Below are 25,852 nucleotides of genomic sequence, written 5' to 3'. Positions count from 1 at the left end.
ATTGTTGCGCGGATAATCCTTTTTCTCTATTTCCTCCTCGGGCTGATAGGCGATGCGCTGCGCTGTTTCATTCTCGCCGGTTGACCAAATAATTGTAGCGTATAATCACGGAGAAAAGCTAAGGAGTCGTGTTGTGTTCTAACGCGTCACCGTCATAACCATAGATATAAGAAATATATATAAAGGTCTAGATAAATTTCGGGGCGTCTAAGCCTAACATAAAATACGGAATTGATACCTTGGATTAAAAACGTGTTACTGGATATTGCACTCTATCTTCGCCAATGCATTCTCTGGCGCCTTACGAATGGCTCCAAAAAAATCGGGGTGAGGTGAGGTTGTCATGGAAACGGTGATACAAGTAAATCTCGGTGCATGCGCGATTGCGCGTAACGTGCAGTGATTTGAAAAAGTTACTGGTTTCTTCGCCATTTAGATCCTTGATTACCTAAGCCTTATCCTTGTTGGTATGAATATTTTGTGGTAAATATAGAAATTAGCAGATATTTTAAATATTTGCGCTAACTTGAAATTGAATATTACGAGAAGAACTAAGCACTGTGTTTATCCCAAATGTAACAGCGACTCCAGGTATGATAGGAAACCACATTTGTTCGGGGTATCCTTTTTCGCTTTCCCAAAACCAAAAAGAACACCAGAAACTTTCCAAAAATGGTTCAATTGGTTAAGGCAAGTTAGGAAAGATTTCCAATGTAAAAACATCACAAGAAATACACATATATGCTCAAAACCCTTTGTTGGGGGTAAAGGACCATCAAAATAATTTCCGGATCCCTTTCATTTAAAAGTAAGCTCATTTTTCATTACCTATTATCCTCTTTGACTTTCATCAAAAGTTGACTCAGTGGAGTCACAATCCAAAATCTGATCAAGTTTTGAATCATTATGATTTATTCCTAAAAACTGATTCCAGCCATTGAAACTCAAACCTAAAATTATTAAGACTATATGAAATCTTACAGTGCGTTATAAATACGAAAGAATAGAAGTTTGATTACGTTTTAACGTACTGAAAACTGATATAACGTTTTTGATCCAAGCTGTTTAATTCCTTAAACCTAAAACGCCCCCTTGTTTGTATCACCAAAACGTGAAAATCCGATAGATGGCGCGAGCGGCATCTCAGACTTTTGAAAATCACCAAATTCCCGGAGTGCAATATCCAGTAACACGTTTTTAATCCAAGTTGACACCGAGGAAGGCACGTGACCAAGAGCGCGAGCTCTCTTAGCATTTTAGTACTAAGTGCCTGACCTTTTCGCAGGCCGTAGTCTTTAGACACCATCTGTTGGTGACTTTTAGTATAATTTTTAAGCAGGAGACAATGTCTCTCGCGACGATAGCACGAGCTTTCTTACCGATAGATAGCGCCTTATAAGGATAGCCTGCAGAAATTACGCGTTTCTGCTAGATGTCACCTCCGTATTCACTCCCTTTGAAGTATTTTATCTAGACCTTTATGTACGTTTCCTATATCTATGGTCATAACAACGAGATAATGAATACTGACAAATATGGGGGTCGACATTCAGGCGTGAAGCTCCAAGATTCTCCCACTAGTGGTCTCTCTCTCTTGGACATTGTCACACCCCATTATTTGTCAGCCCCATTCTGGCGCTGGCATCGTGGGGATCAGTCAAAATCGTTTGACAGCGCGACTCCTTGCGATTTCTCCATTATATAATATAATTTCCAATAAAAAATTACGTTGATTTTATTTAATTGAACTTTTAAGGTGCGTTTTTAAAGGGAATATAACCTCTAGTATTTATGTCACCCACAACGGGTTCCAATATTGGTCGCTCCCTCCTATGGCTCTTAACATTTTCTTTGCGCTGCTTAGTAGTTTGTTTCGGAGGAAATACGTAAGCTTTGTCGGGATATTCCGTAAAAAACGCGTACGTGGAGGCACGGCCAATTTTGATCTCGCACTGTTCACGCTACAGCGGCCAACACATTCGTCGAAATTCCGCGAGCAAGGATTTTCCCCCTATAAACTGTACTAAAACGTGTAGGAGTTCAGAGCCACGCTCGTTTTTATATTGGCTTCAATGTAAAAACTATTCTAAAAAAATAATCCGCTAGGGGCGCTCATATCATACACATCTTTTGCTCATAGGTTAACACAGAAACTTCAACGAATGAGATGGCCGCTGTAGCGCGAGAGATCAAAGTTGGATGTGGTGGAGGTTATACAGGGTGTTTCAAAAGGTTATGCAAAACGTTTAAGGAGTTGTAGGGGGTGAGTTGAGAAGTATGCCTGTTTTCCCCCCATTTTCATACGATGAGTTAAAAGAGTGCCAGAGAGCTTCAAAGTGTGGCCTTCTAGCCCCTGGAAGTAGGCTGCAACAAGCGCCAAACAAGCAACAGGGAAACGCGAACATTAAGTTTAGGGTTCGTGTGATAGGTAAAAAAGGTCTTTGTAAACAAAACGAGGTAAACAGCGTACAAAAGTAAACTTTAAAGTCCCTGCTGCTTGGTTTCGCGCTTGTTGCAGCCTACATCCAGGGGCTAGTAGACCGCACTTTAAAGCTCTCTGGCACTCTTTTAACTCATCGTAGGAAAATGGGGGGAAAAAGGCATACTTCTCAACTCACCCCCTACAACTCCTTCAAATTTTTTGCATAACCTTTTGAAACACCCTGTATACCCTTTAACTATTTTTTGTTTTTAACACCGTACGCGCTGTAGTCATTCGCCAGTTCCGTGTAACCTGACAATTTCATTAAATGGAATGAGTATTGCACCTCGCTTATTCTCTAATCGTTATCGGGTGACTCCAATAACTCTTCTCACTTACGGTTATCATGGGCGGATGAAAGATAAAAGAAGGTCGCCCGATAACGCGTTATTTTCAATCGTGACGAAAATATCGAAATGCCAACGTCTCTTTGGAATACACTCGCTTGGCGTAGAAATGAATTTAAATAATAGCACTAAAATGAACGGAAACGCGCGCTTTAACGAAGAAGCTGAATCGGGGAAACTGCAAAATCGCCGTTTCGAACAGGAATGTTTCTTAAACCGTTGCCGGGACATTCGGGTTGTCGTTGGTTGCGTCGTCGTCTTGGGCCTTTTGATTGGCATCGCCATTCCAACCACCATGGAAAAGTACTATTGGAAGGATCTTTCCCATATCAGACGAGAATGTCAACTTCCCTCGCAGTACAGGTACTCGTATTCGATTGTTTCTTGAAAAATCAGGGTCGTTTTAACCAAATTAAAGGCAGACTTGTGGTGTGGGCCACTGTGGGCCCTCCCTACCAGAGTTGCAAACACTCAAATATCCAATTGTATAGTACAAGTGACAAAAAAACAAAACATTGTAAGAATGCCCTGTTTTTAAAGTTTTTTTTTATGCAGACTTTACTCGTAGAAATGGTAAAATGCACACTCAATCCTGGATCTAGTAGTTTTGAAAGCCATTTTTTCTTAAAAGTTTGTGGTGCGGGCCTTAAGGCAGTTGCCTCGCTCGCCTGTGCCTTAAAACGGCATTGCTAGAAATCAGTATATGAGGATATACAGTGACGGATTAAATATCATCGGGCTGATCCTTCCCTAGCCTCGCTAGAAAAGGTCCGGGGCCCTAGCGTTGTGTTTTTTTAATCCGCCACTGAGTATGTAATACATTTCTTACGATAAAACTACCCATCTAGATCTAGTATGTAAAAATAACTCGAGACCATTTGTACAATGGTCCCAAATTTCCCGCCAAACCGTGAAACCGCGTGTCTTACAAAGTTACAATTACCAACTAAAAATGTTAAAATGTATACTGCCTCTGGCTATTTACTAATTTTTAAACCACATTTTCACGATGTAATATCAAAAGTAAATATTGGGAATAAAGTCTCGCACTGCCCCCTTCTTGTAGCTTCCACTGTGGTTGCTATGCTTTTATCGTAGTCTAGATTATCTTTGCTTTTACACGCACTGGAGAATATTTGAATCAGAGAGTCAATATTATTGCTAGAAATTCGCGCCTTTTTCTCAAAAATAGTGCTCCCCTAGAGGCTTCTGGGTAGGTATTTGAAGCGAGCGATTTTCTTGTGTTGTGTAAATTCATTTCATTGTTTATAGTACGTTTTATTTTTTTAGCTTATTATAAGCATTAATATGCCGCGAAAAGGTACCACAAATTGATTTAAAATCTTCATCCAATTAAAAAAAATCATCCTTATAGTTATACAATAATAATTCGACACTTAAGCCTTGGCTGACCATTTTTAAATTGAAAATCACGTTTTCCCTAGTAAGAACCGAGGCACAGTTGGTTGTTGTGAAATTATCCAATCATCGGACTTTGATTAATTTTATTAAAATCTGAAATACATTAGCAATAGAAATGAATAACTGGTTGATAAACTGAATAATATAATTTTTAACTACTTACAAATTTAGTATTGCCTGAATAAAAGCCCAGAAAGAACGGAACTATTTTTTCTGATGCTGAGTACAAAATTTCAATAAAAATCCCTGTAAACACGACTGCACTGAGAGAAAAAACCCTAGTTTTAACAGGATAATTTTACATGAACCGTCTGTATATCACTTGCACAGAATAATCCTTCGATAATTACTGTTATCCTTTAATTTAACAGAAGATATGAACAGGAAACATGTGTGTACAACGAGTACAGAATAATCCTGTACAAATTACACGTATCCTTTTTTTATACAGGAACATAAGTACATAAATGGCCTGTATTCTATAAAAATGGGTTGGTCTTGTAAAATGTACAGAAGGACATAGTAAAAATGTTCAGGAATATTTGCAGCTGTATTTATTACACACATCGAGAGTGTAAAATTAACAGTTCATTATGTAAAATTTACTTGAATAACAGATATGTACTTAAACGGCTAGCTTCAGTAAGATTAACATTGAAGTTCTTTAAAAACATTTAGCATATCTGACACTGTAGATATACTGGAATCCATTAATTTCAATTTAAAAACTCAAACATATAATTCATCGGAGAGCCAGTATTATTGAAAAAGTGATTATTTCAACACACAAATTTTTTAAACAGTTTTATTTATTGTTTCATTGCTGTGGGGGTGCGCCCCGTACGACCACCCTTCATCTACTTAGTTAATAGCATCTGAACCCCGTCAATTTAATTATGCATAATGCATGGTAATTTCTTTGATAATCCTTCACCCTGCAGACCAAGAAGTGATTTTGAAATGTTTTCGATTCCGACATTGCCCAAAATTATATTTTTGGGTGCACTGCCCAAGGCAGGGATTGACTAAACTCTATTTTGAAATCTTTTAATGATAGAGTCATGATATGTTTTGTGGTTATAGTCATCCATTATCGGCCTCAAATTGTTTTAATTAAATTTTAATTAAAACGTTATACAAATTGTAAGAAATAAATAAGAAAAATGAATAAATATAAAAACCGTGAGATATTTTTTACAACCTAGGCGAGAGTTTATTTCGGAAAAGAGCGAGCGTTTTAATATTTAGTCGTTTGTCGAATTGATTTACAGCAATAAACAATTCGGTAAAATACTACTTACGTGATTATTTACTTTGGTTTATAGAGAGGCTAAAGGCTCAGTCCGATTTCTCTTGAACCAGAGAGGCTCACAATTAGATTAGTACCTATCTGGCAAACCTGAAAACCCAGTTGCCTCGTAAAACATGTAAAATATTGATCCAAAGTATTCTGACTTTATTGTTATTTTTTAAACAACATCATTTTTACTAGTGAAATAGCTGTGTATCAGTAATTACGTAAACATTTAAATTAAAATCGTGCTATATTTTGAAATATAGTCTCTTTACGTAGGCTACCTTAGCTATATACTACAAATCAACCTTACGCGTGAAACTTTAAAAAATTCTAACCTAAAAGGACTGTACATAAGGCTAATTTTTAAAAAGACCCAAGAACAAGTTGTGAAAATGTGCTTTATTGGGTCTCTCTGAGGGATTTGACCCGTTTAGCCCCGGATTTTAACGAATTGTCTGTGCGGATAACCTTTTAATTATATATTATTGGAAAATGTGAGATCAGCCCTACATATTAGCTGCATTTTCCCTAGCTACCATGTAAAAATTCAGTTTCATATTCGTAAATTTGACTAAACGTGTTAGTGTATTTTCTACAATAATGTTTGCTGATTTAATTATTTGCTACTTATCGAATTTACTGAGGTGTAAAAAGTAATTTCTACCGACGGATGTGTAAAACCAACCTTAATATGCCAATTAAATTACGTATAAGGTTCACGTACTCCAGACTGTTATTCATGTTGATTTGACAGACTTTTTTACTGTGTTATTTCATCATGTTAAATTATCATAAAATTACTTGTAAAATTATAATACGGAATAAGCTGTTATATTTACAGAAACGTCTTGGCATCCCCTGCTTCCAACACTTTCATGTAATTTGAACAGGGCTTTTTTCTCTCAGTGTGGGGGATGGAAGCAAATTCTTGAAAATATTTTTGCCCCTTTAATAAGTCGTCGCGCTAAAGGACCCAAGTCCAAGACTTTCTCCCCAATATTTACTTTTGATAATATTCAATATCAGGACGCATTTTGCCCGCATCATTTTTCTGAAAAAAGGTGGATACTTATCTCGTAAGAGATATGTTATAAACTTCTGATAAATGTAAATTTCGATATTTGAAAGTGAAATTTGTTTTTCCTAGGCACGAATGTTTGGCGGCCACTTGGCAAGCGAAGGAGTATACCAATACGTCTTGTTACAGCTACGGCTGTTGTTGGGATCCTTACGTTTCTCTCGAAGGCGAGACGGTTCCCAGTTGTTTCCATTGTTTGCCTACGCCTTTCTCTTACAAGGTGATCAACGTTTATAACGAAGGTTATTGCTACGCCGTCGATGTCCCACCCTGGACTGTCGTTGACGTCGGCAAGAAATCGTACGTCCGAAGAAAGTCGGTCACCGCCGTCTCGGAAGCGCGTATCCCTCTCCCTATTCCCGGGGCCAAACCCAGGGACTTGAAAGTAGAGGTGGACTACGTTAGCAATAATCATTTGACCGTCAAAATATTTGACGTTGACGGATTTGACTTTGAGCCTTATCCATTCTTAAAGTACGAAAGGGGAGAGTTTTTTTCGTCACCTTCGAGTGGTAACTGTCCCGACGATAGCAATAGAACGTACGACGTGACCCTGGCGTCTTGGAACGAACGCTTCTTCGTCGACATCGCTCGAATAGGGGACAACAAACGCAGTATTTTCAACACCAACCTTTTCCCGTTCATATACGCGGAGCAGTACTTGGAGTTCACCGCCTTGATCCCCTCCAGCGACGTGTTCGGATTGGGGGAGGGCAATCACTTATTCTTTAATACGTCTTTGAAAGACGGTGGTACCAGAACATTGTTTAACCGGATCCCCACCAACGGAGGCGCGGATGACGATGGGAACAACACAGTGATCGAGAGCTGGTACGGCTCTCACCCCTTTTATCTCTGCATCGAACCCGATGGTAAAGCCCACGGCGTTCTTTTTGCCCACACCAGCGCCATTGACATAACGGGTAAAGGAATACCATCTCTAACCTTTCGATCAAATGGTAAATATTTTAAATAGCGAAATATTTTTGAAACACTGACATTTGCTTTATTTTGTTTCAGGGCGTTCGACGAAATTTTACGTCTTTATGGGTCCGACTCCGGCCGACGTTATTCGTCAACTGACTGGCGTCGTCGGTAAACCCGCCATGCCCCCGTACTGGGCTATGGGCCATCACGTTTGCAGAACTATCGAAGGCGATATTAAAAACGACGTTTTCGATAAAATTAATCAGACCGCTTACGGGTTGAGAATGAAGCGCATACCCCACGAATCTGACTGCATCTTCGACGACATTCTTAAATTTCCGTGGCAAGGCGACACCCTTTCTATTGCATACCGACGTTTATCCGCTCACTTCAAATGGAACCTTCAGGTGAAATTAAATTTGGTTCACTCTCCCTTAGTCGAGAAATACGGACCGTACGCGAATGATAGGTCGATGCTGCTACGTGGAACGAACGACGAAGTGTACTCTGGTTTGTACCGAACGAAAGCGGTTAACTACATTGATCCGTTCCAGGATAAAACCAGTTACGACTGGACGATGGATCAACTTAAAAAATTGGCTAACAGTTCCACGCTTTCTATTGATAATCGCGGGTTTGACGGGTTCTTCTTAACCGCAAACACGCCGATTGACGAGCGGGATGAGAAACGTTGCGTCAAAGCTTTGACCGCTTTCGTACCCGGGGCTTCTTACAACAATTCCGGCCCCGCTGTCGTTCTGGGCGGAACCATTTGCCTGGACTTGTGTCACAAATCGTTCAAGTGCACCGAGGAAACTCTGAAGAGTGGCTCCCCGACCCATTATAACCTCCACAATCTGTACGGCCACGGCCACGCCGAGAACGTCTATAACGCGGCCATGGAAATGAACAAAGGGAAACGTCCATTCTTAGTTAGCTTGTCTACGTTCACTGGAACTGGACGCTACGCCGGTCACTGGGGCGGACAGATGGAAGCATCTTGGAAGATGCTGAAAATGTCGTTGGTGCAGATGCTGGAGTTCAATCTGTACGGAATCCCGCTGACCGGCATGCCCGCTTGCGGCTACATCGGTGCCATTGACAGGGACCTGTGCAGTCGATGGGCCCAACTGTCGGCCTTTCAACCCTTGACTTTAACGTACCGTCAAGTTGACTTTGATAAAGAGAAACACCCGTTCGTTGACGACGATTTTGTCGGTAGCGTCGCCGCTGCCGCTCTACAAATAAGGTACGCTTTAATGCCTTACTTTTACACGGTTTTCCATTGGTCCTCGGTCCATGGCGACGCCGTCGTCAGACCCCTGTTTTACGAATATCCCCGCGACCCGATCGCTCGCCAAGTAGACGAACAATTCCTCTGGGGCTCGGACTTGTTGATCTCTCCCGTTCTATATCCGACCACTACGTCCTTCAAGGCGTATTTCCCCGAAGGCACTTGGTACGATTTCTACGACGGTTCAATGGTTTATAAAGGAACCGGAAATTGGATCATCATTTCCGCCATCGAGTACCACATTAATATCCATATCCGCGGAGGAAGTATCATCGCTAGTCAGCGCGCTCTATTAAATACGGAGACATCCAGGAAACAGGAATTTAAGATTCAAGTGGCCCTGGATCAGAGAGCCGGAAAACAGGACCACATTTTGGCTGAAGGAGAAATTTATATCGACGACGGTGAAACCGTGAACGGAAAATCGTTCGTGCTTCGTATGCTAGCTACTAATAATAATAGCTTGATTTTGCAACCGAGCGAGGACGTGAAAGAGTTTTTAGCGTCCACTCCGGAATCACGAAGACCCAGCTTGGTTATGAACGCTGTTCACGTAATTGGCGTCAAAACTATGGCGCTTGACCCTAAATGCGGGATGCTAGTCAATGTTAATGACGTTTATAACGTGGACAAGCAGCCATTAGAAGTGGATTGCAAATATAACACTTTGCAGGGAGTTCTGTCTTTTAGAGGTCTTAAGATTAATATGACGCAAAATTGCTTGTTATACTGGAATATCGCGAAGATCGAAAATTTTTAGCCCTTAACGATTAGCGGAAAGCTACGTTTGGTTTACGGTATAGATTTATTTTATTTTACCTCTGATACGTGTAATTATTATGTAGGATGTATTTTCTAACCAATTAAAAATGAACGACACTCGTTAAAATAATTTAGTTTAATATAATTTAAGTAGTCCCATGAATTTGATTGGTCTGATATCACGAAGATAGGCCACTTGAAATTCAGGTCGAATTTTTAAAATTATTCTGCTCAGTCTGCTGCCCTTTTGCTATAAGCTTGAATTCTTCCACTTCATTTTGCTGTAGACTAATTAAGGGGCGTCTCGCTGACACTGAATTTATTTAGCAAGAGCTTTTCGATTGACGGTTTTGTAACGAAGCGATTACCCAAATTTTTGTAGAGTAATAAATAGCTTCATTTCAACCCCTTGGAAATAAAAAAAAAACAGAGAGGGTGGGGGGGCCCAAAATTTTTTTTAGCCTTGGGCGCCAAGATACCTTTTTGCGGCACTGTAGGGCGCTATCTAGTATCTATAGTTGTTTACCATTTTGAGCTAATTCTTTCGGAGTTCCGGCAGGACGTGGCTATTGATTACGCGCAAGGCAGTTTTTTCGAATCTAGGGTACGAGGTCTATATTTTTATGGAAAATGTTAAATTTAATTCTAGCCGTGGTTATAAAAGGAAGAAACAATGGCCGATCTTTAGATACTTTATTAATTACAAGGCTGAGGGTGTAAAAAGCCCAAACTCGTTTTTATCAAATACAGATTTATATATGTTTGACTTTTGCTCTGAAGTAGAGTGTAGCTAACTATTCGCGACCGAAAGCTATCATTACGGCCCTTTGATTCACCATTAAAAACTAGATAGGTAGTTTTTCCTCATCGTTATTCGTAAATTTGACTTAATAAATAATGATACTGGCATTTTAATTTAATTTTGCATCGTTTGCTTATATTTATATTCTTTAAGAAAAAACGTTCCTATGACTTTTTAATTTGTCTGTAGCAGACGCTAGATCATAGGCGCTACCTAGACTCGTTTCGATCGTGAATAGAGTCCCATCTTTCGTACTGATAATTCGGCATTTTTTTTCCTGAATACTGCCTTTTGGAAAGAGACTCGCGCCAGTCTGTGGTGAGAAAGGACGTTTCGTTTTTCGTCTCCGTCTTTCCCTTCTCCCTTCGTAGCTCCTTTTATTTTTCAAATGACTTTTGGTCATTGCTGCCCAGTGGCAAATGGCACCCCTAGATACCCTAGCACCCTGGGTGGACCGCCCCGCTCGCCCCCCTCCCTTACGCCGCCACCGTTGCTGCCTTTGTTTTAGCTTCCACAGTCCCTTCTCTGCCTTGCCTAGCTTTCCCCTTTTCTCGTCCTGTTTCTTTCGCCAGCGTTTTTTGGCGATTTTGAAACCATGGCTGGATTAAACCAACATTTCACATCCAATTATTCTGCCCCAGGACTTGACTTCCTTGTTTTTGGTGATTACCCACCCCTTATAAATAGCGAACAGTTAACGCAAGGGGAGGGTGGCATTCATTTCTCTAGCTTTCCATAAGCCCAACTGCTCATTTCACCAACTACTCATTACACCAACTGCTCATTACTCCAACTGTTGGAGTAATGAGAAGTTGTCTTTGTGGGTAAACAGGGTGTAAGTTGGTTGGGGTAATGGATAGTCTGGGCTATGGTACTTACCCCAATAGGAACCTAAAAAAAAGCTCGCTTGGTGTGTTGTCCTCCAAGGCCCTACATCATGCCCCCTGACTCCTCTTAATGGCGTTCCCCAGGGAAGGGTGCTTGACCCAATCTTGTTCAATATCTTCATCAATTTCATGGTTGATGTGGTCAAGCACTCTAAAATCTATCAGTTTGCTGATGACACTAAACTCGCGAGCCCTGTCCGTACTGATCAGGAACGCTATCAACTCCGTCTTGATCTTGATGCGGTGTCTACTTGGGCCAACTATAATGGAATGATCTTTAACGTCTTCAAAAGCGGTGTAAGCCATTTTGCCCGCACCATAACATCCGTGACCTGGGTGTCTGGATTGACTCCGCCATGGATTTCAGCCAAAGTGGTTAAAAGGATCAACTCCATTACTGGCTTAACAATACGCACTTTTTACTTCCGCTCCCCACGTCTAATGCGCACACTTTACACCTCATTGGTAATCCCTAACATCAATTTGGCTTCTGAGGTGTGGAGTCTACCAGCCTCCTGACCTGGATTGTCTAGTGAAGGCGCACAACAGGTTCACCAAATTAACACGCGGCCTAGAAAAACTGGCACCGGAGTCTAGGAACCGAAAATTGAACATCGACTCTCCTCTCATCCGCCACACTGTTAATGGTATTGTCCATCTATGGAGCTTGTGGTCTGGGAACATCGACCTTGACTGTGACGCATTATTCAAAATTGACCACCTCCGCAAAACTAGGGGCCATATGGCCAAAATCTCCAAGCCCAGAGTAAACAGTAAATTAAGACCATGGTACTTTACATATCGCACCATCAAGAACTGGAACTTGCTCCCAAAAGAAGTTTTCAACAACACTACGCGTTGTGGCTTCCACCAAAGTGTTCCTGAACACATCCTCTCTCTGACAGCTTTAATCCCATTGTCTTAATTTTTATAATAGGCGCTTAAATAAAACATATTCCCAGAAATTGCCAAGAAGTAATATTTCCGACAGCCAGGACTCATAAGTTACTATTTATATAGTGCTTGTTCAAATATTAGAAAGCTGGAAACTTTTCTCGAACATAACATCGGTTTTTTGCTAAGCCTTAATATGACAAAAAAAGTTACCTGGTTAAAAGGAAACACTTGTTGCATACCATACTGCAAAAGTAATACGTTTAGTTCTAAAGGAATTAGTTTTCATCTTTTTCCGAAAGATAATTTTATACGAAATGAATTAACTCTACCTCCATGGGAAGCCTTAAAATTGCCCGGTAATATAAAAATATTCCGTATGATAATAATAATAATAATATTATCTTCTTATACTTAGTTTTAGTAACATTATATATTTTACCTTAAAATATATTATCGAAAATTAACATTAGTATGTTCCTTATTCACGTGAGCCGACGCATTTCTTATCTGACGCAAAATTCTCATGACGGCAAAAACGCATTCTAATTGGCTTAAATATGACTTTTTAGCTAGCCATTCTAACCGTTTAACCGACCGACCGGAAATAGTTCCTTCCCAGATGAATTTGAGGGGGAAGTAAAGACTGAGTATCTTTTATTGAAGCGTCCATTTTATATTCTAAACCGTCTAGTCCCCACTCCATTTTGTTTTTTGGTTTGCCTGTATCAGTAAATAAATAAAGGCTAATAATAATAATAATCAGCTAGGCTAATACCCAAGGCACCACCTTGGGCCTAAGTCATCAAGCGACTTTTAAAGCCATTAATTCAGGTGGCCAGGTTACAATTCGTAGAAGGGTGGTGGCCAGTAGTGCATGCACGATTTTTAAAAAACCTTGGGTGGTGGCAAGTCCAGCTCCAAAGATTATATATAAATGCATACGAAAGCAGACGCTAGTCAAAATTTTCCCCGTGCTTCAGAGTGCTACTGGTGGCGCCTCTAACAGCTGGTCAAAGGCTTCTCCCGTGTTTCGAAAGTGGTAACCGGTTTTTTGTATGGAGACGCCTGTCTAGTAAGCGAAGCGAATATATGTAGTCTTTGCCCAGCTCCTAGCTATGTGCGCCTCTTCCTTCCTTATTATGACCCTCCCCCCCCCCTCCATGGCTCTTCTCCTTTTCAAAAAAGGGAACTATAAGGTTGCCTACGATCGCATGGTTTTTTATCAAAATATTACGGGTTTTGCGTTGCTGTGTAAAATCGTGACGTCACCCAGATGAGATCGTATTAAAAAAGCAACGGTATTCAAAATGAACGGAGGCTCATCTGGATGACGTCATCAATTTTAACTCGTACAGATTTTTTTTTTAAACATCATCTTGATCCCCTTGCTTTTCACATGTTTTCACTAACCTTGCTCTTGTTTTTTTTGGGATCTTTATTTGTTTTATTTCTTTTTTCTTGATTCTTTAAATGATTGTGGTAACATGGAGTGTTTGGTGTACGTGAAGACCCCGTTTGTAATCGGCACCGATAATATTGTTTATATTTAAAAAAATATATATGTAGAATTATCGCCGGGAGTTACTGTAGTGGCATACTCCTGTAATCCCAGGCGTCTGGGAGGCAGAGTTTGTGGATGGCCGTGTGAGGACGACTACCAATCTCCCAACGGGTGGTCGGAATACTTCCGCCACGGGTGTCCCCACCCCTGTTCCCAATTACCCCCCCGTTGGCGTGGCCGTTACGCTTATCTCACCCTGATTAATCAGTTATTGTGTGCTGGTGTCTAAGGCCTTGGGTCGACACCGATTTGTGTATATAAAAAAAAAATATGTAAAATTATCGCCAGGCAAACCAGTTGAGTAATATTTCTATCTATGATTTCTTAGTTAAGTTTTATGAAATTATAAAAGCTATATTCAATATTATTTTATGAAATAATGACCAAGAAGAATGTGGTATATTTTTGGGATCCAGATGTTGGTAATTTTCATTATGGTTAGTATCTAAAAGCAATTTTACGAATTAATTTTCTTAAGCCTTGGGTTATCTGCTTTAAATTTCATCTTATGTTATTAAACCAACATTTAATATAAAGTATTCTTGTTGCAAAATAATAGGTCCTAGTCATCCAATGAAACCTCAACGATTATCAGCGACTCACAGTTTAGTTTTACATTATGGTCTCTACAACAAAATGCAGGTACTGGGGATTAGGGAACATATTTGTGAGGTCAAAATGTTTCATTTCCATTCACCAAATTTGACTTGATGGTCTAGGTCTATAAGCCATATAAAGCAACTGTACATGATATGTGCCGTTTTCATTCAGAAGAATACATTGAATTTCTTCAAAGAGTTACTCCTCAGAATATTCAGGGATTTACAAAGAGCTTAAGCCACTTTAACGTTGGCGAAGATTGGTTAGTCTGGCATTTTCATGTGTAGTTGATGTCTGTATTTGCGCTCGCTGATTATATGTTTTGACTCTAGCCCAGTTTTTGATGGTCTCTTTAATTTTTGCTCAATGTATACGGGTGCTTCCCTCGAAGGTGCTGTGAAACTTAATAACAAGGCAAGCTTTATACTAAGATTCATCTTTGGTAGTTACTCCATATTTTACCAATATAAATATTCCAGTGTTGTGATATAGCCATTAACTGGGCAGGAGGACTACATCACGCCAAAAAATTTGAAGCTTCAGGATTTTGTTACGTTAATGATATTGTTATATCAATATTAGAATTACTTAAGTGAGTTTTATTAACAATTTGAAGTTTCAAATGGTTTGTTATTTTATTGAAAATTAACTCCTTTAGGTTCAATCCACGGGTTTTATACATTGATATTGATATTCATCATGGAGATGGAGTGCAAGAAGCTTTTTATTTAACAGATCGCGTTATGACAGTCTCCTTTCACAAATATGGCAATTATTTCTTCCCAGGAACAGGTTAATAATCAAATAAATTAGTTTAGCTTAATGTTCCCCTTTTAATTTTATTTTGAAAATAATAGGAGATATGTACGAAATAGGAGCTGAAAGTGGTCGTTATTACTCAGTTAATGTTCCTTTAAAAGAAGGCATTGATGATACTAGTGAGTGAGATGTTATTTTCCATTTCACAAAGATATATATTGCTAATTATAATCTTTTTTTAAGGTTATTTTAACGTTTTTAAACCTGTAATTCAATCAGTTGTGGAATATTTTAGACCAACTTGTATAGTTCTACAAGTAAGATAATTTTAATTATTGATATATTTATTATGCTCTTAACATTATGTTAATGTTCAGTGCGGTGCTGATTCTCTAGCTGGTGATAGGCTTGGATGTTTTAATTTGAGCATTAAAGGACACGGGTATGTGGCCAGTATTATTAAATTTTGAATGATGTTAAATGTCTCTTTTTCAACTATACAGGGAATGTGTCAAATTTGTAAAAGAATTGGGCCTTCCTTTGCTAGTCCTTGGAGGTGGTGGATATACCGTTCGTAATGTAGCTAGATGCTGGACGTATGAAACATCCCTCCTTTTGGAGGAAACTATAAGCAATGAAATTCCATACGGAGAGTATTTTGAATACTTTGCCAGTGATTTTAGTTTACATCCTGAAGTTGTTACCAGACAAGATAATGCCAATAGCAAACAGGTAACTGAAGGTTTTCCTTGCCATTAACTGCTTCAGTATTTATTTATTATAAATTTTTATAGTACTTGGAGGCTATTGTCAAAGCTGTAACTGAAAACCTAAAAAGCATAGCTCACGCTCCAAGTGTCCAAATGCAACATGTTCCGCCTGATTTAATTCCAGCTGTCCCAGAAAGTCAAGTTGTAGAAGAAGAAAATAATATGGACACTAGAGTTCCTGACTGCGAAGTTGAAAAGAAGGCTGAGGCAAATAATGAGTTTTTTGACGGTGACAAAGACCAAGATAAGGAAAATGCGGCCACTGAGTCGTGATGTCTTAGTAAATGTTGGCGCTGGGAAGTTGGCTTCTTCATTAGGATACTGGTGGTTCATGTGGAACTTAAGTTCAAAGTACATTTAAGAAAGAAAACGGGACTTTTTATAAACTACGTGTATTTATATTTGAAAGTGGAATGTGGCTTTGATTTGAAGCTCATTGTCATTTCTTTTATCTGTAAATAACCTTCATTAAATTCTTATTTTTTTATTTAGTTTTATTGTGAATATTTATATTAGAAATATAAATGGGCAAATTTTAAATCACGAATTATTTCAGAGAAAAGATTTACGTTGAAATATTGACGCTAACATATTTTGCCAAATGCTTTTTTTTGACAGTACTGTAGTTGGTTTGAAGTTGCAGTTTAATATCAGGTGCTTAACCTCATCCTCTCCCCAGGAAAATCTTTTATTTACCCGTGAATGATGAAAGCGTTTGTTTTAGATAAATTGTAATTACCACTAAGCTTATTGTCATAGGTACGTTATTTCATAGAAAATATGTTTTATTAACAGTAATAAATTGTACTATTTTTTCTTCTAATTCAGATCTTCCGTGTTGGTCCAAAAGAAAATGTACCAAGGCTTAAGTTGACGTCTTGAATAAAAACAAAAATTGCGTGTGATGAAATTAAAGTCATGACTGAAAGGCCAATGATCCAAATGTCAACAATAAAACACTAATTTTACAATACATTACGTTGCCAAAGAAGAATGCGTCATTTTAAAAGATATATTTCCTGGAAATATTTAACAAGGATTGCTCTCGTTGCCTGTTGCCTAATTCCCATTCTATTGTTTTATTACTACCAAATCGATGAGGATGGGAATGGTATTAGAAATCCTGTAGAAAAGATATTGCCAATAAATCAAAGTCTTTCAAGGGGTTTAGTTTCTTTGGGTCCTATGTACAGACAAAAAAAGGAAACATTGCCAAAAATATTAAAGGGATATGAGAAAATGAAAAATTCACGTGTCATTAGGTTTGTTTTAAAATATATTTAATAGTGTTTCAAAATGTAAATGTATTATTTAATTCATAGGTTCGGTCATTGTCAAGAGAAAATGACATTAGCCATTGTAGTATGCGGTGATCGAAGAACAACAGCCATGGTTGCTCTAAAATCTGTTCTTGCTTTGGCCTTATCGCCAGTTCATTTAGCCATAATAGCTGATGACAATAATCGCCAAGAAGTAGCTGAAGAAGTAATGGTTGTTTTAAATATTTTGATATCATTTTCCATTTGATTTCTCTCAAGATAGCCCAAATCAACATTTCTTGTTCCATTTGCGCACTTTTATCATTTACCTCCCTCGAGCACTGTGAGATTGGTTGAATCTGTTGACAGATTAATGAATCAAGACCGCTTTTGGAACAATTTTTTCAAACACGCATGGTCTGCCTTGAGCCATTTTTTTCGGCGTGTTCCTTTTAAGCTTGGGAATAAAGCGCTTGAATCTTTGAAAATGAGAGCAATTACATAAGAAATAAATTTGTTGAATAGAAAATGCAATGAGTTTTTGTCTAAATTTAAGTGAAATTTCAGATATTAGATTGGCCATCAGCGATCCTCTGGAGATTATCTTTTGAAATACACCCCATTTCTTTTCCTGGTAGCAAAATGGATGATGAATGGAAAAAGCTATTTAAGCTCTGTGCTGCTCAACGATTATTTTTACCAGTAATTTTTATTTTTTTTAAATTAAATTAGGTATGAAATATATTATATGTTTCTTTTCAGACTGTTCTTAGTGACATAGACTCGGTAGTTTACATTGATACTGATGTGGTTTTTCTACAACCACTTGATGAATTATGGAAATACTTTAAAAAAATGAACTCTACTCAAATGGCAGCTTTATCATCCGAAACTGAGGATTACGCTACAGGATGGTATAATCGTTTTGCCCGTCACCCTTTTTATAAACCATTAGGTATTTTTTTGATTTAGTACCATTGTCTAAGGTCTATATCAGCTAGGAGCAACAAACACAGCACCCCACACAAGGAGAAGGCAAACTGGCCAAATCGTGCATTTTCTTGTGTACAGTTTTCATTGGTTAGACGCTTTAGCGCCTGCTGTCGGAAGTTGAAAATACTGAAATTGTCCTCCCCCTTTCCGTAAAACTTTCAGTGTAAAGGTTTGTCCAATGAAATTCGTACACAACACTGCGTTGGTGTGTTTTAAGGCTAGCTGCGTTCTTCTTGTGTTTGTTGCTCCTAGATATCAGCTTCATATAATTTGTTTTTGATTTTTAGGCGTAAATTCTGGGGTTATGCTAATGAATCTCACTCGCATGAGAGCATTTCAGTGGCACAGCTATTTAGAACCAATTTTCCATGAATATAAACTAAAAATAGTTTGGGGAGATCAAGATATCATCAACATCATATTTCATTATCATCCTGATAAACTTCTCATATTTGGATGCGAATGGAATTATAGGCCGGATCATTGTATGTACAGGTAATATTAATGAGATATTTTGACAGTATAGCAGATACGACTTTGACAGAGGTCATGATAATGACATCGGGCAAATACTCCCTACAGCCTAATATGCAAATCAGCCAATGTTAGAGGCATTTCAATTCTGCATGGAAATAGAGGAGTGTTTACAAATGGAAAACAGCCATCTTTCAGAGCAGTTTTTGCATCTTTTGAAAGTGTAATGAAAATTCACTACTTAGCCTAAAATTATCGAAGTTTTCTTAATCACGTTGCTCGATATTTATAGTACGAATTAGGCTCTGATTTGGAAAGGCATCTATTATATCCTTTAAAATTATCTTTGAAACTAACAACTAAAACAAATTGCGGGAGCAACAACATGCCTTTCCTAAGGAAACTTCAAGAAACAGTATTAAAGCTCAAAACTCACGAGTAAGTATACATTTTTTTCATGATTTACAGCTGGTTGCCCATTGAAAACGTTTTGCTAAAAAAATGGTAATGGGGAACTAGCACTTAAATTATTTTTATACATATGATCCCAATTTTAAATTAGGTATCATTCTACATGCAAAACTTTGTAGGTTAAAGTCAATGTAAAAAAATTACAATTTGTATATTATATATACATTTGTAAATATTGTATATATTTTTCTATGTAAAGTAATGATGGTTTTTACAAGTTTTATAAAAGAAATATCCTGCCATTCATGTACAAATCGTTTATTTACCAACATATATTCAAACTGAAATGTATTTATAATAATGCAAAACTATAGTTTATTTCATATCAGGATTATACAAGATTAAGATTGTGATAAAAATGACTAGTTAAAAAAATATGTACACTTAATTCATGATTAAATTTGATAAGGCGGTGGAGGTTCGCTTCCCTGTTAAAATTAAAAAATATTTTTATGATCTTGAATTGTGGGAATTGATAACTGTGTATCCGGACTTACATCAATTACGAGTACGGAATCATGTTCCTTTGGTTGAACCAGTTTGGGTTTTGTTCCAATTGGTAAATGCGCTGCAAGATTCTCATTCGTAATATACGAAGGTCCAGGGTTTGATTGTAATGTTTGGTCAATTTGACTTCTACTAATTTGAGCCCTTTCATTATGAATACACACAATGTTTTGAGTGGTGGGAACCAGAGTGTATTTTGAGTTTCGTTTGGGTAAAATCACCACGTGGTCTTTGGAAGTATAAATGGGACCAGTAGCTGAAGTTGTATCTAAAGGCATTGGTTGCCAATGTGGTTCTTTTACTTTTCTCTTTTTACGGCATCTTGTAAATTTAAAATAAATGTATTTATTAGTGAGTTTTTGTACATTTCATGCAGAAGTATATTTAACCTACAAGCAAAAAATCCCAAAAAGTATCCCCAAAATTATGGATAAACCAGTGATAGAAGCGATGACAATGAGCAGCTCTATGGAAATTGGCATTTTTCTTATGGTTTTGAGTCTTTACATTGAGGTATTGTATAATTTCGTCTCTTGTTTGTGAACTTTTGGCCAGTTACCATTAAATTGAACATGACCGACATGTTTTAGATAATTGTTTGGATTTTTTTAAGCCCATTCCTACCATAATTATCTCTATTCTTACCGCGTCTTTTACTTCTGCGCCCTTGGGCAAAAAGAACTAGTTTAGCCAGCTGTGATTTCCCCTGTTATAAATATCCCCCTGCCAAAGTGACTCCATAATGCATTTCCTTTTGTGTTTTGAAAGTTTGACATTTTTGTTTGTTAGAGTACGTGTACATGACGCAACTACTCTTATTAGAGAATAAAATAAATTTAAGGCGATTAACTTCGTGCTTGAAATTATGTATTGATTTTTGAAATGTACAGTAATTTGAATTTAATCATAGAGATGGCTATGAATTTAAGGCTTTAATTAATTTGTATAGGTTGTATATTAAACTAAAAGAGGGCGCTTATTACTGATCTAGCGGCTTCTAGCCCGCTCACTGTACTCACCGTGCTTGGCTGTGGTTGTGGTCAAGTGGAAAATGAGAAAAATGGGTGATATCAAAGGGAAAATGTTATGGTTCGAATTTCTAATCAACCCTAATTTATTAACTGAATATTTGCTATCCAAAGGGGAAGATAAAGATGGTAGAATATCAATTGTAGAACTGGTTGCAAATTTCTTGTCGAATGCCAAAGTGCCAACTGAAACAACAAACTCCACAGTGGCCACAACAAACAACAATTCTGGAACTGCATTATCTGGAATAGAAGGGAATGGAATCTGGTCTTCGCCACCAGGCAGTCCCGTAACAGTTGATCCAATTGATTCTGGCATATTAAAAGAACAAACTGTTGTTGAAGAACCAAATCCCACATTGCCAGTCACAACCTCCACTGAGAAAAAGAAGTTCAGAGCGTTGAAACTGTTAGCCTTGAAAGCTACTGCCTATTTAAAATGGGACCTGACAATCCTTGAGACCAAACTACCGCTGCATATGCAATCATTGCTATTCAACGAATTAATTAAAATTTTGGACTCTGTTCCGAATCTGGAAATTAGTGAAGAAATGTGGGAGGATATGAATGAAGATGTAAGATTTGCCAATTTTACTCTGCATCGTTGGACTATGAGAGTTGTAATAAATGGAAGCTACCCAACAAGACAGACTAAAGGCATAAGTGTTCATGTACCTGGTCAAAACGATCCAACTTGGGCCCCACCAGAAGCAACTGAAGGGTTTTTAAAAACTTTAAAAGAACAAGTTCATAATTCTGTTAGTTCTTTGGAAAACTTGATGAAAAAATTATCAAATGGCCAGTTCAAAATACGCATGCCAATTCCAGAATGTTTTGGAATATTGACAGAAGACAAATTCGGTGCCAAAAATGAATGGAATGAAGGACTCGATATCAAGAGAGAAGATGCAATGTGCCAACTAACTTACGATTTGGGCTGCATAAATTTTTTCAACCAAAAATACTCTTCAGCATATTCAATGTTCAAAAAGTCAAGCCAACTCATTCATACCTTTGAGAAACAAGAATGTGTGGTATCCACTTTGGACAAGCAAAAATTAGATGGGTATATAAGTGCCTGTGAACAAGCGTTATCTGTTCCCGAAAAAGAACTGAGTTCTCAAAGCACAGCTTCATCGACTGTAGCTCAGCTTTTGATTGAAATGGAGAAAGGCAGTCCAGAGATTGTTAATATTCTCCTTGATGATAACTTGAAGCGTAAAATGCCTAAATCCGTTAGAGACAGAATGGAAATGGAGTTTGTTCACCAGCATGGCAGCAAACATAGTCTTTACCCGAAGATAGTAATTGCGAATGCATTAAGACATGCTTTTGATGGAGATGTTATTTTGACTGATCTTAGACCATACTTATCATCAGCGCAAAACCAAGATTTTTTTTGTACAGCTTTGAAGGCGTTAACTGACAAAGCAAATTTAGTTCAGAAGAATTTATTGCAGAAATTTTTGTTGCTTTTTTTAACCGACTATGTTTCCTTAACATCTCGTTGCTCCAAATGTGGTATAATGGAACCCCTGTTTGGAACTAGAAATCCCAAATGTCTCAAAGTTGTGAAAGAGAAAAGAATAACTAGGGTTCCTAGAGACGTCAGCTTTACCCAAGCTTTACCCATAGTAACGGGACGCAAAGAGAGAGAACTAATCAGCACAAAAAGGGTTGATTCCGTAATTTCTTTGGTTAAGCAGTTTCATAAAATGGGAGGTAGTGGTAGCAAATCCACACTGACAGCTGTTTCTTTAAACAAACACTGGGAATTACCTCATTTCCTGGATGTTCTGGTCAGAAGTCTTCCACCTAAGGATCAAGAAGTGACTTATGTTTTATTGGCCAAAGCTATTGAACAAAGAAACTCCAAATGTTACGAAGATGCTCGTTCAATGTTCAGAAAAATTGAAACGGATGCCAAAGAGTCATATCCAAAACTTTACTCAACAATTCAGTGGGAACTCTGTCACACTGATCTTCTGCAGTTCACCACTGACCCATTATCACACACTTATGACGCCGACAATCCTAAAAGGCAGGCTGCGTTGAAGCAAGCTGTTTCCTGCATAAAAGCTTACAATGATGGTAGGGACTCACTACTGAGGAATGAACTGGTAGAATTGGCTGCGTTAATATTACTTAACTGTGAAGAATGGTCTATCTTGGCAGAATTGGAAATTCAAAGGTCAAGTCCATCTCTGGAACTCTCAAGACTTTTATCCATTTTGTGTCGTAACATTGACTCGCCCAAATCCAACAGATTGGTAGTAAGGGAACTATGGGATATTTTCATCAGTTTTTTTAACACCAGTGGACAGTTTAAAAGATCCGGATCAGGGTTGATGAAAGAATCGTATCGAGGTGATAGAGATAATGGACAGTACAGCAAAACCATGTTTCAAAAGTTTATACGTAGCTTAACAGGCCCATTGGCACTTGGCTTGATAATTAGTGGAATAATACGGATCTACAACATGGTGAAAGATGAATCCAGTCAAGAGATTTCTGCTGACTATCAGCACTTATGGCCCGCTATTCTTGGAAGTAACATTCACTGTAGTATTTCATCTGTTGGCCAACTTCTTCAAGACCTTTTGCATCATGCCTTATCGGCACATCCTACCCAGCAGAGTTGGTTAAATTCCCAAGCTGACCTAATGTACATTCAAAACCATTTTGCTGCAGCTTTGAAATTTTACATATCAGCTGGAGCCTCTTGTAGCAACTTTTTCAGTCAACCTTTGCCCAGATATTTGTTTCACGACCAACAAGTGAAAAGAATGATCCAGTGTTGCTGTAAACTTCAGTGTCATACTCAAGCCGCTGTTTTAACTCAATTCCTTGAAGAACCGAATTACGCATTGTCTTTTAAGGTTCTTGGCGAAAGAGTGTGTTGCGACAGCTGTAACTCTCATTACGCTCATATTTGGGACGTAACACTTTTAGAATATCTGGTCAATATGCATGCAAGAAGAGGAGAAAATGATCGAAGGGCTTTGGCTCAGCAGTATTTGGGATTGTTAGAATTAAATGCCAGTAACAATGAAGAAATTCAGAGGGAAGCAGCTAATATAAGAAAAGGTCAATTTCTAAGGGCTATGGCAAAACAATATTTATAATATTAAGAACTCTTAAATGTACATTATGGGTTTTTGGTAATACATGTGAAATAAAATCTCAAAATAAAGCTATTTAAGTCTATGTATTTAATAGAATTGTTTGAAATATTTCTCGAATTAAATTTATTACAAGAAATTTTCACTGTTGAGAGTCAAAGGTAAAATGTAACTTTTTTACTGATGATTAATTGGTTAAAACACTTCAATATCCATTTTTAGAGGCATTTGTTTTAAGTCATTTTCAAAACGTTTATTTATAATGGTATAGTGTTTAAAATAAGTAAAATTTAGAGAAATACTTTATTATACAAAGCATGTATTACAAAATTTTAATGTAAAGTAATTTAAAATCACTTGTCATTTTTACTTTAAAAACAAAATTTCCTTTCAAAAACAATATTTGGTGAATGTTTTAAATTCTTTTAATTAAAATGTATTTCAGCCAAATAAGGCTTCGAAATTTTAAAACGTGGATAATAAGATTGGGAAATCTCAATTTACAAAATCATATAAAGTTGTTGATTTAATCACAGGATGTAAACTAATTTTGCCAAATTTGCTTTGGGAATACTTGGACCTAATTGCTTGAAGCTTCGCTGTTTCAGCTTTAGATAGCAATGTGGCCAGTTTTTTGACAAGACCCATTAACTTATCAGCACTGTAGCCCGAGTAATAAACTAGTGTTTCATTCCATCTACAGCCTTCTCCTTCTTCCAGAAGCTGCAGAGAAAGATACAGCGATGCAGCTGCGATTTGAGATGGTGGGAACTGGCACAAGGAATATTCAGTCATCGAGAGTTCCATGAGATATTTAGCCATCTGATGAACCATAGCGTCGCAGTTTCCCACTTTAGAGTATCTTCTCAAGAAATGAATGGGCAAAGGACGATTCAGATCGAAAGTTAAACCTTTCAGAATGGCCATTTCCATCTTGAAAATTTCTTTTTTGGTGTAGGCATTATCCGTGATGTAAACAAAATCATTAACTTCAGCTGGATACATCTCTTCATACTTTCCAGCCAAGTACATGGAGGCAACTCCAACTAGTTGCAAATGACTTTTTGATACTTGTTGCGCTTGAAGAAACCTATCCAGTACGCCAACTGTTAGGAAAAGGGTTTCTTGTAGCAAACTGAAACGCTGATGAACTTGAACCAACCAGTCAACTAAGATGCCCCTCATTCTACTGTTGATTTCTTTCTGTTCATGAAGAAAGTCTTCTTTGATGGGAAACAAGTTTTCAACAATTTTCAGATAGTCAAATATGTCCTTAGCATATTCATGCACCAATTGGGGATTATCATCATCTTCGGCATCAACATCACGCACAGATGGTGGCAGGAGCTTGGAGGAGAATGCTTCAGACAAAGCATCAGCGTCACATTCCATGGGAACAGGGCTTTTATCCTTCACAGTTCTGCTTCTTGTGACTCTGACATCATCTTTATGAAAAACTCCTAGTTTTCCAACTGGTTTCGGTTTAATAGCACCGGTGATGGTTTTGGCAGGTTGAGTTGTTTTGATTGTTGGTTTGTTCCTCACATCTCCAAGTGCTGGACGAGTTAATTTTGGTGCTACAATTTGACCTAGTTTTACATTTTCTATAACGAAAGGTTTTGTTAGTTAAACATTTCTTAAACATTACAAGTTTACATCCATTACCAAGCCCAAGCATGGTCGTATTCTCTTTGTTAACATGTGGAGCAGTTGTAAGTGCCATTTTCCTAATATTTGACAAACCTATTAAATAATACAATGATATAATTAAAATCAATAGCAATAGCAGATAATATAATTAACCCAGTGTTTATTTTCACAACGGTCACAGCTCCTAATGAATAGGCTTTACTGATTTTAAAAATTATTATTTTACCCAGAATTTTCTGAACTTACCAGTTGATCAAAAAGAATAGAAAAACGGTCACTTCTATCTCGGTTTTTAGATTTTAAAGAAATCACTCTTTTTTCTTCAGCTTTTTCGCATTCACGAAAGAGCACAAAATTTAAAATCTCCCTGATTTTGGAAATAAAAGTTCCGTTTCTATCTCTATGGTTGTTAGGTTGTTACTTGCTAGCCGTTCTCGTTGCTTTATTTATAGGCTCCAACCAA

General features: G+C 37.8%; 6 protein-coding genes across 8 annotated transcripts; 4 read left to right on the top strand and 2 right to left on the bottom strand.

The window, feature by feature from the left end:
* The first annotated feature begins 2,888 nt into the window (after window positions 1–2,888).
* Window positions 2,889–9,716, top strand: LOC149941449 (lysosomal alpha-glucosidase-like). Its single transcript, XM_090178961.1, has 3 exons — window positions 2,889–3,192; window positions 6,696–7,585; window positions 7,647–9,716. The coding sequence occupies exons 1-3, from the start codon at window positions 2,939–2,941 to the stop codon at window positions 9,605–9,607; spliced, it is 3,105 nt and encodes a 1,034-aa protein (XP_090035087.1). The 5' UTR covers window positions 2,889–2,938; the 3' UTR covers window positions 9,608–9,716.
* Window positions 9,717–13,762: 4,046 nt separating this feature from the next.
* Window positions 13,763–16,380, top strand: HDAC3 (histone deacetylase 3). Of its 2 annotated transcripts, XM_090177807.1 has the most exons (12): window positions 13,763–13,781; window positions 14,148–14,193; window positions 14,316–14,398; window positions 14,476–14,618; window positions 14,689–14,770; window positions 14,836–14,948; window positions 15,015–15,148; window positions 15,214–15,294; window positions 15,359–15,432; window positions 15,493–15,557; window positions 15,619–15,847; window positions 15,910–16,380. In XM_090177807.1, the coding sequence occupies exons 3-12, from the start codon at window positions 14,330–14,332 to the stop codon at window positions 16,156–16,158; spliced, it is 1,239 nt and encodes a 412-aa protein (XP_090033933.1). In that variant the 5' UTR covers window positions 13,763–13,781; window positions 14,148–14,193; window positions 14,316–14,329; the 3' UTR covers window positions 16,159–16,380. The 2 variants fall into 2 exon arrangements, with proteins under 2 accessions (XP_090033933.1, XP_090033932.1); XM_090177806.1 differs by lacking the exon at window positions 13,763–13,781 and having other exon boundaries at window positions 14,050–14,193.
* A 181-nt stretch (window positions 16,381–16,561) lies between these two features.
* On the top strand, window positions 16,562–19,343 carry LOC149941447 (glucoside xylosyltransferase 1-like). Its single transcript, XM_090176898.1, has 9 exons — window positions 16,562–16,644; window positions 16,714–17,147; window positions 17,208–17,370; window positions 17,712–17,846; window positions 17,907–18,099; window positions 18,425–18,632; window positions 18,720–18,834; window positions 18,904–19,049; window positions 19,174–19,343. The coding sequence occupies exons 2-9, from the start codon at window positions 16,879–16,881 to the stop codon at window positions 19,199–19,201; spliced, it is 1,257 nt and encodes a 418-aa protein (XP_090033024.1). The 5' UTR covers window positions 16,562–16,644; window positions 16,714–16,878; the 3' UTR covers window positions 19,202–19,343.
* On the bottom strand, window positions 19,337–20,367 carry LOC149941446 (uncharacterized). 2 transcript variants are annotated; one of them, XM_090176900.1, is made up of 3 exons: window positions 19,983–20,367; window positions 19,580–19,910; window positions 19,337–19,510 (listed from the first exon to the last, which is right to left on the bottom strand). In XM_090176900.1, the coding sequence occupies exons 1-3, from the start codon at window positions 20,069–20,071 to the stop codon at window positions 19,478–19,480; spliced, it is 453 nt and encodes a 150-aa protein (XP_090033026.1). In that variant the 5' UTR covers window positions 20,072–20,367; the 3' UTR covers window positions 19,337–19,477. The 2 variants fall into 2 exon arrangements, with proteins under 2 accessions (XP_090033026.1, XP_090033027.1); XM_090176901.1 differs by having other exon boundaries at window positions 19,340–19,510; window positions 20,235–20,364.
* Window positions 20,368–20,590: 223 nt separating this feature from the next.
* IntS8 (integrator complex subunit 8) lies at window positions 20,591–23,804 on the top strand. The gene has a single exon (XM_090176897.1). The coding sequence runs from the start codon at window positions 20,641–20,643 to the stop codon at window positions 23,740–23,742; it is 3,102 nt and encodes a 1,033-aa protein (XP_090033023.1). The 5' UTR covers window positions 20,591–20,640; the 3' UTR covers window positions 23,743–23,804.
* Window positions 23,805–24,028: 224 nt separating this feature from the next.
* Window positions 24,029–25,812, bottom strand: LOC149941444 (G2/mitotic-specific cyclin-B-like). The gene is made up of 3 exons (XM_090178745.1): window positions 25,636–25,812; window positions 25,405–25,482; window positions 24,029–25,343 (listed from the first exon to the last, which is right to left on the bottom strand). Exons 2-3 carry the CDS (start codon window positions 25,460–25,462, stop codon window positions 24,235–24,237), a joined length of 1,167 nt encoding a protein of 388 aa, XP_090034871.1. The 5' UTR covers window positions 25,463–25,482; window positions 25,636–25,812; the 3' UTR covers window positions 24,029–24,234.
* Window positions 25,813–25,852: the final 40 nt, after the last annotated feature.

The sequence above is a fragment of the Leiobunum rupestre genome, chromosome 6 (genome assembly GCF_980474605.1).
Source record: "Leiobunum rupestre chromosome 6, qqLeiRupe1.1.hap1, whole genome shotgun sequence".
Lineage (NCBI taxonomy): Eukaryota > Metazoa > Arthropoda > Arachnida > Opiliones > Sclerosomatidae > Leiobunum > Leiobunum rupestre.
This window is presented reverse-complemented; position numbering and strand designations above follow the sequence as displayed.

Bases quoted from the DNA above. Each gene is read 5' to 3' on its own strand.
- LOC149941449 (XM_090178961.1), top strand. From the start codon at position 2,939: ATGAATTTAAATAATAGCACTAAAATGAACGGAAACGCGCGCTTTAAC. The intron at 3,193-6,695 runs GTACTCGTATTC...TGTTTTTCCTAG, and splicing joins CAACTTCCCTCGCAGTACAG to GCACGAATGTTTGGCGGCCA. The intron at 7,586-7,646 runs GTAAATATTTTA...ATTTTGTTTCAG, and splicing joins TCTAACCTTTCGATCAAATG to GGCGTTCGACGAAATTTTAC.
- LOC149941447 (XM_090176898.1), top strand. From the start codon at position 16,879: ATGCGTCATTTTAAAAGATATATTTCCTGGAAATATTTAACAAGGATT. The intron at 17,371-17,711 runs GTAATGGTTGTT...GTGAAATTTCAG, and splicing joins GCCAAGAAGTAGCTGAAGAA to ATATTAGATTGGCCATCAGC. The intron at 19,050-19,173 runs GTAAGTATACAT...ATTTTAAATTAG, and splicing joins TTAAAGCTCAAAACTCACGA to GTATCATTCTACATGCAAAA.
- LOC149941446 (XM_090176900.1), bottom strand. From the start codon at position 20,071: ATGCCAATTTCCATAGAGCTGCTCATTGTCATCGCTTCTATCACTGGT. The intron at 19,911-19,982 runs GTAGGTTAAATA...TAAATTTACAAG, and splicing joins CTTTTTGGGATTTTTTGCTT to ATGCCGTAAAAAGAGAAAAG. The intron at 19,511-19,579 runs GTAAGTCCGGAT...TAATTTTAACAG, and splicing joins ATTCCGTACTCGTAATTGAT to GGAAGCGAACCTCCACCGCC.
- HDAC3 (XM_090177806.1), top strand. From the start codon at position 14,136: ATGACCAAGAAGAATGTGGTATATTTTTGGGATCCAGATGTTGGTAAT. The intron at 14,949-15,014 runs GTGAGTTTTATT...TAACTCCTTTAG, and splicing joins TCAATATTAGAATTACTTAA to GTTCAATCCACGGGTTTTAT. The intron at 15,848-15,909 runs GTAACTGAAGGT...AAATTTTTATAG, and splicing joins ATAATGCCAATAGCAAACAG to TACTTGGAGGCTATTGTCAA.
- LOC149941444 (XM_090178745.1), bottom strand. From the start codon at position 25,462: ATGGCACTTACAACTGCTCCACATGTTAACAAAGAGAATACGACCATG. The intron at 25,344-25,404 runs GTAATGGATGTA...CTTTCGTTATAG, and splicing joins TACGACCATGCTTGGGCTTG to AAAATGTAAAACTAGGTCAA.
- IntS8 (XM_090176897.1), top strand. From the start codon at position 20,641: ATGAGAAAAATGGGTGATATCAAAGGGAAAATGTTATGGTTCGAATTT.